The 12,876-nt window shown below is 50.0% G+C and overlaps 1 protein-coding gene across 3 annotated transcripts in view; it reads right to left on the reverse strand.

Annotated features, from left to right (window-relative positions):
* Lrrk1 (leucine rich repeat kinase 1) overlaps positions 1–12,876 on the reverse strand; it is a 160,853-nt gene that overhangs the window by 41,047 nt on the left and 106,930 nt on the right. For all 3 annotated transcript variants that reach the window (XM_045145172.1, XM_004658145.2, XM_045145171.1), the window contains exons 13-20: positions 12,090–12,219; positions 11,276–11,388; positions 10,617–10,831; positions 6,207–6,371; positions 5,502–5,674; positions 4,168–4,288; positions 3,773–3,932; positions 1,520–1,796 (exon numbers count right to left, since the gene is read on the reverse strand). In XM_045145172.1, coding sequence (XP_045001107.1) covers positions 1,520–1,796; positions 3,773–3,932; positions 4,168–4,288; positions 5,502–5,674; positions 6,207–6,371; positions 10,617–10,831; positions 11,276–11,388; positions 12,090–12,219 — 1,354 coding nt within the window. The remainder of the gene's footprint in view (positions 1–1,519; positions 1,797–3,772; positions 3,933–4,167; positions 4,289–5,501; positions 5,675–6,206; positions 6,372–10,616; positions 10,832–11,275; positions 11,389–12,089; positions 12,220–12,876) is intronic.

Genomic DNA, 12,876 nt, shown 5'->3' on the forward strand with positions numbered 1-12,876 from the left:
AATTATCATGGTTTGTTGTGTATAATTATGAAAGTTGTCAATAAAAAGCTAAAAATAAATTAAACAATTATACTACTGTGCCATCAAAAATTACTTTGTGCAATTAAGTAAAATAAAGATTATCTGAATACAAGAAAGGCAATATCACAACCATCAATTTGATAACTGAGTGACTAGCCGGGGGTAGATTATTCAGCATGGATACACTGGTCAAAGGATGAGTCATGTCCCAGCTGTCAAAGTGAGATAGATGGTGAGAAAGTTCATTATGCTATTGGGAATGCTATAGCATCTAAAACTAATGAATTGTTTATCCAAAGAATTTTTCCACTTAATATTTTCAGACTGTAGTTGGTCATGGTTAGGTGAAATTTGAGAATGTGAAAAGTCAGCTAAGGAGAGATGACTGCAAAGCACCTCAATTTAATGAACGACATGACGAGGAAAGGTCCCATCGAGAGCGCTGTCTATGTGAGGTGCAGGCGTGGAGGTCAGGTGTACAGAGAGGAATTAAGGGCCCATGCAGGGCAGTGTGGGTGACGTGTCCAGTGGGATGAGAAGTGGTCGCTGAGCGCTGCGCAAGCAGTAATGTGGAGGCTCAGCCCGAGGCTGGGAGGAGGTTCCCACAGGAACTCTGGAGACCTTCCTGCCAGGCAGTGAAAGAGCAAGCAGCTTGCCTGGAGGGCTCCAGCCACATCTGTAAGTGAGGCCTGCTGAGGGAGATGCCCGGGGCAGGAGGGGAGGCAGACTTCTCAGAGGCTAAGGATCTGATTGCTGGGGGTGTTTCAGGGGAGACAGGGAGGGGCAGCTGGTGCACAGCGACAGGAGATAGGAGAGGAGCAGGGGCGGGGCCGGAAGGGGAGGAGGAAAGGCAGCAAAAGATTGTTTTGGAGCCAGGCGTGGTGGCGCTCGCCTTTAACCCCAGCACTCAGGTGGCAGAGTTGGGAGGATTGCTGTGAGTTCGAGGCCACCCTGAGGCTTCATAGTGAATTCTAGGTCAGTCTGGGCTAGAGCGCGACCCTACCACGGAAAACAAAACAAAACAAACAAACAAACAAAAAGATGTAGTTTAGTCTGAGAAGACCTGCACCTAGCACAGCCAACCCCCCCCCCTTCAGAGTCAGTGTGAGCTCAGCGTGCACTGTGAGCCAGGCTGTGTAAATGCCATACCCGTCCTTGTCATTCACTCACCACACAACCAAGCCATTAACTCCCACAAGGAGAATCACCAACATTCTTTTTAATGCCATCCTTGAATGTTTCCATAAACTTTTTCGACAAATGTATTTTTTCCGACTTCTTGAAAAGAGCAGCCCATGGCACTGGAGGGGTGCCCCCCGATGGGCCAGCTGTGCCTACTGTTCTATGACAGACAGCAGGTCACCCCCAGGCGCCGGCCCATTTGGGAGGGAGTGATGGCAGCAGCCCACATCCCCCTGGGAATCTCCTTGAGGCCACAGTGACCTTCGAGCCTGCTGTCCTCCAGGGAGCCGCGAGTACAGTGGGACTGAAGCCTCACCTGTCGTTGGCAACGGGCAGGGCGATCTCGAACTTGGCGAGGAACTGGAAGTACTGCTCCTCTGTCTGCTGTGTGAATCCCGTCCCCACCAGCAGCATCCTGAGGTCCTCTGCTCGGATCACCCCATTCTTCGCAACTGCCCGGGAGCCCTTGATATTAAAGATCCTCTGCAAGCACTCCGACAGCCAAATGGGGTCAAGGAAGTAGAGGTTCCTAAGACCATGGCTGGTGTCCGGGAAGTGCAGCAGGGCTCCCGTTTCTATGAGGAAGCTGATGGCTGCAAGGAGCAGGAGGAGGAAGCAGTGTTAGACAGAGGGCAAAAGGACCCTGTTCCCAGCATGGGTGGGGCAGTCACTAAGCCTTGTTAGGAAGAAAACCACACTGATGAGGTGCTGGACCCTCCAGGCAGGGTGGGCAGATGGCTCCGGCTCCCCAGTGGCGTCCTGTGATTCTTGCCAATGTCCTGAGCTGATGGCTAAACAGCTCATGGGGATTCTTGTTATTCTCGTATTCAGTATCTGCAAATCCCCTGAACTCTGTGACCCCATAAGACCAACACCTGGTGTGCTTTTTTTTTTTTTTATTAAATCATGTGCAGACCTATGCAGGACTTTGTGAAAAATCTGAGTGGCCCGGTGTTTTTATCCAACTGAGGTTGGACAAGGAGATGCCCTGGTTCCTTGCTGCAGCTCTCGTATGTTTTTTTATTTTTTTTAAGGTAGAGTCTTGCTGTAGCCCAGGCTGACCTGGAGTTCACTTTGTACTCTCAGGCTGGCCTTGAACTCATGGTGATCTTCCTGCCTCTGCCTCTTGAGAGCTGGGATTAAAGTGTGTGCGTCACCAGGCCTGGCTTCTCACACTGTTAATGGGTGTTCCTTTTGTAGTGCCACATTTTAAATTTTGGGGGGTAATTTTGCTGTTCATATGATCTCCAAAAATAGGCTATAGGGCTGCCCACTATTGCTAAGTGTAAGAAGCCTGCAACATGACTTACAGAGAAAATGCACACATTAGATAAGCATTCATCAGGCACAGATCATGGCAATTGGCCATGAGTTCAGTGCTAACAATGTATGTTAAATAATGTGTTTTTAAATATAGGCATATATAAAACAAAGTCATACATTGATTGGTTGATGAAAATGTGATCAGAGGCTTTCAGGAACTCACGGTCATTTGAATGTGGAATACCCCCATAGCCTCACGTGCTCTGAATGCTTGGTCTCCAAATGGTGGTAGTTTGGGAGGTAGAGCCTTGCTGGAGGAGGTGTGTTACTGGGATCAGGTTTTGGGGTGTTATAGCTTAGGCTCTGCCTTGCCATAGCTCAGATCACTCGTGCTGCTTTCTGCCAGTTGCTGTAGTAAGATGTGATGTCCAGTCTCTACTGTACTATCCTTCTCCTGCTACCTGAAACTTCCCCTTGTACACCAAAGTAAAGCCTTTCCTCCCATTGGTTGCTTTTGGTCAGGTGGTCTGTCCCAGCAATGAGAGGTAACTGCAACAGAACCTAACCCTGCATTTCTCCAGGAGCAATGGTTTAATATTTGCTAGTTTCAGTGGTTATGGTCACTTCTGAGAATCTAACAATAACGGTTATTGAGAAGTGGTTGTAGTTCTTTAACTTCTCTTTGTCCTCCTGGACTGTTGGCCCTCGAGGGCAGGGACCAGTTCACTTTGTTCCTGTGTGTATGCTCTGTTGAGCAGCTGACTGTGTCCACTATGCTCAAGGGAAGAGGAGCAGGCTGGAGGGATGGTGGCAAGGAGGATCGGAAGGAAGGAAGAAGGCAGTTAAGACATTGGGCAGTTTAGGGTTTGCTCATGGAAACCTGTCAGCCTTCGTTGTACTGAGAGGGTCAGGTGGGAATTAGTGAATGTGGAAGCTTCTACTTCTTCCCATAGGTGCCTCATCCCACCTTTCCTGAGGACTTTACATTTTTGCCCAGCCTCCAGGCTCCCTCACCTGCTGGGTGCCCACCCCCAGCACACCAGCATCCAGGCCCCCTTCACCCACACCCACTGGATGCCAAAACCTGGCTCACCAGCCTCCAGGCCCTCCTTACCCATCTCTGCTTGGAACCCACCTCTGACCCACCAGCCTCCAAGTCCCCCTCACACATGCCCGCTGGGTGCCTAAATCTGGCCCACCAGTGTCAAGAGTCCCCTTACCCATGCTTGCTGGGTGCCTATCCCTGGCCCACAAGCCTCCAGGCCCCCCTCAACCCATTCCCTCTGGGTGCCCATCCCCAGCCCACCGGACTGCAGGTCCTCGTAATCTTTGATGTCATTGCCAGGCGTCTGCTCCACCAGCTGTTCCAGCTGCCGGTCGGTCAGATACTGCACTTCGTCAGCCAGGCTGCGGCGCTGCTGCTCGGCCAGCACGGCCTCCTGCAGGCTCAGGTAGCTCCTGGGGATCTGGGCACAGATAAGCTGTGGCTAAGCACCTCAGCTCCAAGGGAGTGCTGCGACGTCCAACAGTTCCTTCTCACCCTGCTACCACGGTCCTAAAGGCAGAGGATGCTCCAAGCCTCCCTTGCCCCCACTTCAAACTGCTGCCCTTAAACAGAGACTTGTATCCTACAGCAAAGAGGGAGGGAAGTGGGCCCTTTTGGCCTAAGTGGATCCTGGGGGGGGGGGGGTTATCACTTACTAGCCTTCCAGCAAGCCTCTGGCAGCCGATGGTGCTGCCCACGTCCTTCATATTGCATGTGACGTGGAAAATCAGCTGCCGCAGCCCCTCTTGCCCTTCCAGGCTCTTGCAGGAGATCTCGCTGTGTGTGCAGAAAGGTGAAACATAATCACATTATGCACTCAGTGAGCCTGTTTTCCCAATTCTGGCTGGGCGGGAGGACTCATTGAAGACGGCACAGGAAGTTTATGGAGGCCTTGCTCTGTGCGCATCCCATGCTGTGTCCCACAGTCATTTAGGCCTGTCTTCCTAACATACCAAGTTTACAGAGGAGGAGTAAGACCCAGAAGTGCTGGGACTTTCAAGGGTGCAAGTTGGGAAGGAGCAGAACCAAGCTGGAACCAGTGCTGTGACTCAAGCCAGTACCTTTTTTTTTTTTATTATTTTATTTGAACAAAAGAGAAAGAGGGAGAGGAGAGAGAGAGAGAGAATGGACATGCCAGAGCCTCCAGCTGCTGCAAACGAACTCCAAATGCATGTGCCACCTTGTGTGTCTGGCTTACGTGAGTCCTGGGGAATCGAACCTGGGTCCTTTGGCTTTGCAGACAAGCGCCTTAACCGCTAAGCCATCTCTCCAGCCCGAGTCCTCTTATTATAGGCCCTCCAGGTCTTTCTCAGGGCATATAAGAAGCCTCAAAAACCTGATCCTTCATTTTGACTCAGGCTGACAGGTCCCAAGCCTGATCCACTCACCAGTGCCCATGGAGCTCCTCCACGGAGTGAGGGAACCCGAGAGCCACCAGGACAGCTGCAGCCACACATGTTTTAGTCTCACTAGGGGACCCTCACTTCATTTACTGAGCCATGATTTGCAAAGTAAGTACAACAGCCCTAAAACAGTGAGGGCTCTTCTGAGAATCCAATGACAAGAGGTAAGTGGAGTGGCATGCCCAGGGTACCTGGTCCCATCTGTACACACCCACTCCTCACACTGTGCGCACTTTCAGATTCAACAGCTGCTCTCAGGTCTACTGATCCAATGCAAGGACTGGGATGCCTCCCCTGGGGCATGTCCCTGATCAGTGATCTGGAGATGGGATGGGCAGAGCCAGAGTTCACACCTCTATGACCCACAGGAGACACGCACCTGTGGTACTGGTCCTGGGGGAGGACCTGGAAAGGAAGCACAGGGAAGTGTCTCTAGGCTCTGTCTCTCCGGTTGGCTAGTGGGTTTTGCCCTGCCCACGGTGCCCCCTTCTGCCCAATGGAGCTCAGCCCTTGGGAAGCAGATCCGGCAACTTAATGCCCAACATGTCCATGGAAGCAGCACTGAGCAGGGGGCTGAGGACACTCACTGTAAGTGCTTGAACGTGATGTCGGGGAAGCCCATGGCTCTGGACCCTGAGGGCGAGCGGCAGAGAGCCAAAACATAGGCACGCAGTGTGGCAATCCTCTCCACTCGGAATTTGGCTTCGATTAAGTCCAGGTGAGTCCCGACCACCAGCACAACGGCGTTTGGGGCCTTGGCCTGTGACAGAGAAGCCCACAGCTGAGTCCTTGTATCCACTCACTGATGTGCATGCCACAGCATGTGTGGAGCGACATACAAAACACGTGTGCCAACCCTGGATGTTAGTGGCCCTCTCAGCCACCATCCTGTGGTCCACTGGGCACTGCAGGGCATCTGAAATGCTCATGACCTTCTCTGTGTAGTGAGTGCTGAGTTCAGACCATGATAGGTATGCCCGATCCTTCAGACAGTCTATGAGTCCCTGAAAAAGGTGCTTACATCAGGCCAACAGCACTTGATGCCAGGAGAGAAAGTGCTGCCTCTTTTGTATGTGAGGGCAGGAGGTCTTAAATTTAAGATAAATGAGAAAATGATGAGTACCTCAGCCCTGGACTGAGTCAAGTAGGACTACCATTCTGGGGCCCTCATTGAGAGCCCTTCAACATGCACAACATTCCTCCCTCACACAGTTCTTTTGTTCTGAGCACAGGCATACTTCAGAGAAGCGACGGGACCCGAGGACCGGAGGGAAGGGCTGGTGGCTCCTCACCTCGATGTTGAGCAGCCAGAACTGGAGGTTGGCGACGGCTTCCTCCCCCAGTGCCAGGTTCCAGACCACCACGTAGAGGGCCTTGTCTGTGAAGAAGCACTGATTGACGGTGGCCATGCTGGCGGGGCCCCCGATGTCCCAGACGTTGAACTCCACAGACTCAACCTACTTGAGCAACAAGGCACCAAAAGGGGGGGCATTTGAGTGACCAGAAGGTTAATAAACCACATCAAGAAAAAGTGACAACTTAGGATCTGTCTGAAAAAGATGTGACCGTGGAAAAGTTATAGATGTCCTTGGAGGGCAAGGGACCCAGTGTCACAAGATTAGGCTTCTAGGGGTTTCCATCAGCTGGTAACAGAGCAGGGTGTCTGGGGAACATCGTGGGGTGTTCAGCTGGCTCTGTTTTAGCTGCCCACAGTTGGGAGACATCTGACTGCTCCATTCTTGCATCAGGGCTCCCACCGCCTCTGTGAGGCGCAGATGAAGGAGGTGCCTCCAAGCTTTGCAGGTCAGAGAGCAGCACCCACCAAGGAGGATGGGAGAGAACCCTGATGTGGGACTCTAACGACAGAGAACTCTGGGGGTGCTGGGAAGGTTGTGTAAATGGTGGGTTCTCTATGGCTGCATGAGGTCAGAGCTGGCTTGGAAAGCTAAGGCTACAGCAAGATGTAGCCAAGAGTCATTTCCACAAGGCAGCATTTTGGCCTCCAAGACACAGACAGTATGCTGACTTGGTTTTGTGTACAGATGCAAACAGACAGATGTTCTCAGCCGGCTAAAGGTCAGCCACCCAGAGCAGCCATGGGACCTTCAACGAAAGGGGGAGTCCAATAATGGCAGGAGAAACAAATACAAGTTTACCCCCTAGGCCTCAGACAACTAGTCGCTAAAGAACAGCTGGGAGGAAACAATGACTGAGTCATTGTTGAAAAAGCAAGGTCAAAGGGATTGTAGAAGATTCTGGTTATTTTAGAGAACCTTCTGACATGAGTCAGCTAGACTCACTCCCATGTTCTGGGTGGGCCTGGTATTCATTATCTCACTGTTCTGACCCTGACAGACTGGGCCCTGTTTTTCCTTATTTATTTATTTTGGGTGCTGGGGACTAAACCCATGGTCTTTCACATGCTGAGCATGGGTTTTCCCACTGATCTATATTCTTGACTCCAGGAACCCCATTCTTGTGTGTGAGTGTGGGCATGTGCATGCCACAGCATGTGTGGAGGTCAAAGGACAAAGGTAGGTCCTTACCATTTTTTTTTTTTTTTTTTTTTTGAGAGACAGGTTGGCCTCGAACTGACTATGTAGTCAAGGATGATTTTAACTTCCTTTTGCCTCCATCTCCCAAATGCTGGGATTACAGTTTACACCATGTCCAGTTTATGCAGTGCTTGGGTTCTGAGCTCAGGGCCTCCTGCACACTAGACGGGCACTTTACCAACTAAGCTACATCCCTGGCACTTTGCACCTTGAGGTGGGTTTTCACATTGTTCCCTGGGATTAATGCCAGGACAGCTGGACTGTGTGTGAACTTCACAGACTCCTGTCTCTGTCTCCCTTCTTGCCTTAAAGCATGCCAGGATTATAGACACTGCCACTATAGTGTCTGGTTTTACATGTTTTCTAGAGGTCTGAATTCAGTATTTAGGCTTGTGTGGCAAGTGCTTGATTCACTGGGCCATCGTCTCCCTAGCCTGATGACCCCATGGTAAAGGCGACAATTCTGAGTACATGTTAGAACCACATTTAGCTTGACTTACTTACTTATCCAACTGCATTTCCCTGATTTAAAGGTAGTTTTATGTGAAAATCTCTCTACTAAAACTAACCTCTCACTGCATTGTACCTAGGGACGATGTTCCATAGGTATGGCCCCTTGGATTTCTACGCTGCACCCTGTATCCCTGAGTCATCGCAAAGTGGCAGAAACACAAAGCTTGCAGGTAAGGTTGTCACTCTCTGGCCAGCTCCTAATTGGAGCTCAGAGGAAAAGTTGACCATCTTCTGCTGTGTTCTGTGAATGGAGCACTCTTATGACTTATCTCTGAAATGTCCCCCATAGGCTCATGGTTTGAACACTTGGTCATCTACTGATGGAGCTATTTTAGGAGGTTCTGGAACCTTTGGGAGGTGAAGCTTAGCTGGAGGAAATAGGGCACTGGAGATGGGTTCTTGGGGGGGGGGTGGCTATTATCTCTAGCCACTTCCTTACTCTCCCTAGCTGCCACAGTGTGAAGAGCTGTCCTGGGCCACACGCACCCACTGTCATGACGCTCTGCTCAAGCACATGGGGCCAAGCAGAACCCTCTGAAACCACAAGCCAAGATACATCTTTCCTCCTGGAAGTTGTTTCTGTTGGGTATTTTGGTCCTAACAATGTGAAAGTAACTACTATAAGTGCCACATCTACAACTCCACAGGCTCTCTGCTCTACGTCAATAGCAAGAACATATTCGTTTCCACCTGCCTGGTACTGAATGGAAAGGATGGTGATGAATAGGTTGGAGAAAGATTCACCTTACAGGAGGTGCCTTAACTGCTAGGCCACCTCTCCAGCCCAAGATGCACTTTAAACAGCATATACAATGGGACTTTTCACCACTTGAGTGAAAGCAGGAATCAGGGAGGACAGAGAACTGATTCCTGGGGAGTTTCCTCAGCTTCCTTGTTAGGGGGCAGATTGATGCTGGGCTGTCTCAGGGCCTGGGGCGGTCCTTTGTTCTCAGCATTAGAGGAGCTCCACTCCAGCCCATCTCACTAAAACTCTGGGGTTAATGCTGAGGCCTGAACATTGCCAGTTTTATTCTTTTTAATTTTTTTAATTGGTTACTTATTTTGAGAGAGAGAAGACGAAAGAGAGACTGAGAAAGAATGGGCATGCCAGGGCCTCCAGCTCCTGCAAACAAACACAAGACACATGTGCCACTTGTGCGTCTGGCTCACATGGATCCTGGAGAATTAAACCTGGGTCGTTAGGCTTCATAGGCAAGCACCTTAACCACTAATCCCTCTCTCCAGCTCCCCTTTCTTAATTTTAAAAGAATATTTCTTGGGCCTCATTTGGTATTTTTATCAAGGTAATGCTGGTTTTATAGAATACATCTTTGTATTTTACCAAGTAATCTGAGGAACGTTAGAATCAGTTTTTTTTGGGGGGGCGGCAGGGCCTCACTCTGACCTAGAACTCACATTGCAGTCCCAGGCTGACTTCAAACTCATGGTGATCCTCCTACTTCAGCCTCCTGAGTTTTGGGATTCAAGGTGTGAGCTACCACACCTGGTTTTAGCATTGATTCTTTAAACATCTGGTGGAATTTGATAGTGAATCCAATTCAGTCTTGAGTTTAATAGTTATTTTTTTGAATGTGTGTGCATGTGTGTGGTATACACAGGAGTGTGTCTGTGTGCAGGCACATGCCCTATGCACACATGTGGAGTGCAGAGGAAGAGGTGTCCTCCTTTATTTCTTATCTGCCTTATTTTCCTGTGACAGTCTTTCACTGAACCTGGAGCTTCCCATTTTTTGGTGAGATTGGCTGACCAGTGAGCTCCAGTGATCTTGTCTCTGTCAATCATGTGTAGCCATGCTCAGCTTTATTTTTATTAGCAAGAGAGAGGGGGGGGGGGAGAGAGAGAATATTGGCATGCCAGGGCCTCAGCCACTGCAATCAAACCCCAGATGCTTGCGCCATCTAGTGGACATGTATAACCTTGTGCTTGCCTCACCTTTGTGCATCTGGCTTATGTAGGATCTGGAGAGTCAAACTTGGGTCCATAGGCTTCACAGGCAAGCGCCTTAACCGCTAAGCTATCTCTCCATCCCCATGCTCAGCTTTTGACATGGGCACTAAGGATTGAACTCAGACCCCAGGTTTGCATAGCAAGTGCTCTTAGCCAATGAGCCCTCTCCCCAGCCCTCACTGCTGTTTTTATTTTCTTTATTTTACTAGAGAGAGAGGGGGGTCAGATAGAGAGAGAATGGGCACTTCAGGGCCTTCTGCTGTTGCAAATGAACTCCAGATGTATGTGCCACCTTGTGCATCTGGCTTATGTGGGTCCTGAGGAGTTGAACCTGGATCCTTTGGTTGTACAGGCAAGCACCTTAACTGCTAAGCCATCTCTCCAGGCCCCTCATTGCTGTTTTTAAAAGACCCCCACCCCCCACCACTACCACTGGATAGGCAGGGTTAAATATCACTGGCTCGTAGCCTCAACTTCATTATGACAGGAAAAACTACAAGGTCATGTAAAGAATTAATCTGCCACACTTGGCAGAGCTGGTTTGGAATGGCATAGAATGAACTTTGGGCCATGTACACTAGGCTAAGTACACCTGGGCTTTCTGGGTAGAGGAGAAAAGGGTCCCCCCAAAGGTCTCTCCCACCCTGCATTCCCATTATCCTTGACCTTGGCTTTGGAGCCTGATGGCCTCTGAAGCTCCCACTTGGTGGTCCTGATGGTGGCCTCGCTGTGTGTTCCCTGGGGGGCCCTTCCCGTCTGCAAGATCTCCAGGAGGGAGGACTTGCCCTGGCGTGGGGGGCCCACGAAGATCATCTTCATCAGCTTGCACCTCTCCGCTTTGCGCAGCTGCGCACGCAGGAAGGACAGCGTTGCTTTGGGGCCTGTGTGACATCAGAAAAGCAGAGCAGCCACTCCAGAGAACATATAAAGGGGACATGCTCACTTTTTTTTTTTTTTTAGGAGCCAAATTCCTTTGCAAAGTTACAATTACTACGTGCTGTACAGGATAGTTCAAGAAAGTGACTAGATCTGGTAGAGAAAAGGGGTGATAAAAACCCACCCCAAAAGTGAAGTGTGAGAGTCAAGAAGTTTAGGACACTGTCCTTGCTGCCCAGAAATGCAGTTTAACCACCAGCCTAGTCTCAACATAATGGCCTTTGGTGTCAAAGTAACTTTCCAAATTTTGAAGTGGGAACTAGGCCCCAGGGTTCACTGACCCACTGATTCCATCCCTAGAATGTGTGGCAAGTGAGACTTGAGTCCCCCCCGCCCCAGCCCAGGGAGATGACTAGGTGACTCCAGGAACAGGGCTAGGGAAGCCCTACCTTCTTTTTGTATCTCTGCAGGCACGTTGCTGATGTTTAGCTCTTCAATGTCCAGCTGCCAGAGGTTGCCCAGCTGGCCCAGCTCAGGAGGCAGCTCCCGGAGGCCAGGGTTGCTGAAGAACAAGCAAGTTCACCGTGAGAGAACACGTATGTGCATGCACAGTCATGCCTTTTCAGCCTACAGGGGTCCCCATCAGCCTCCACCCCAAGCCATGCCTTGGGTCCTCATTTTGAGCATTTTATCAAAATGCTATGTCCATTAATTTCCCGCTGGACCACCAGGGGCAGTTCCGACTTCTGCAACTCCCCACAGATTAGAACTGAGGCCCCTCTCCCGACTCCCCACAGATCAGAACTGAGACCCCTCTCCCGACTCCCCACAGTTCAGAACTGGGAACCCTCTCTTATCTTCCCACGTCACTTCTACTAAGTACACTACTATCAGTAACTGCCTTCTCCTGAGAACGCACCGCGTGTTTAGCAGTAATGTAACATTTTTTTGTATTCATCAGGTTTTACACACTGCCTAAATGCTACGGCAGGACCTGGCATGTTGTGAGTGCTCAGTGAATGCAAGGATGATGGGACAGACGGACAGGTTCTCCCCACTATGCCTTGAGCACAGCTGCAAAATGGGCATCATTATGTCTTCCCATCTAGTCCCCAGCTATGCCCATTCCTGAGAAGCCCACCACTGCTTGTCCCAAAATGGATGGCTTCTATCTGCCATGTCCCCAGGTGATTTACAGGAGAATACTTTGTCTGCCTGAGTTGGAGGGGCCAGCACCCCTTCTCTCACCGCGCATATACTTACTTTCCTAGGTAAAGCTCCGATAAGCTCTTCAGCAGGCAAACGGATGGAGGGACTGCATCGAGGTGGTTGTCATTCAGACAAAGGACTTCCAAAGACTCACTTAGGAAAACTGGGAACTGTAGTGTACATGCTGTAAGAGACGTGACACAGAGATGCATTTCTGAATGCTTCTAGATCCTTACAGAGTGGAGCCATCTCACTGACATAGCAATTCTAACCCTGCAGACATCTTTGCACACACGTGACAAAGGTGGGAGAATGAGGATGGCCAGCGTCACACTGCTTGCAATAGCAAAGAGAAAAGACAGCCTGGCATGTCCCCAGTTGTCACATGTTTGCAGGGGAAGTGGAAAAACACGGTACAGAACTAGATTGCTACAAGGCTCCTTTGTATGACAGGAAATGTTTGTAGATAAGCACACATGTGTCTAGCCCAGCACATTGTTTGTTATATATGCATGCCCACCAACATGCACACACGCACAACACAGATACACACAGGTAGAGGCATCTACACTACACAGACGCAATTGTTAGCAAATGAAATTCCATACTTGCCCCTGATAAGGAACTTCATGAAAGGCTACATGCTCATTCACTCCCTTACCTTTTGGTACTGTGAAAATTTTGTATTTAAAAATACATATTGGGGGCTGGAGAGGTTGCTTAGTGGTGAAGGCACTTGCTGCGAAGCCCAAGGACCCAGGTTTGATTCCCCAGTACTCATGTAAGCTAGATGCACAAGGTGGCGTATGTGTCTGGAGTTCATTAGTAGTGGCTAGAGGTT

The sequence above is a fragment of the Jaculus jaculus genome, chromosome 3 (assembly GCF_020740685.1).
Source record: "Jaculus jaculus isolate mJacJac1 chromosome 3, mJacJac1.mat.Y.cur, whole genome shotgun sequence".
In the NCBI taxonomy this organism is placed as follows: Eukaryota; Metazoa; Chordata; class Mammalia; order Rodentia; family Dipodidae; genus Jaculus; species Jaculus jaculus.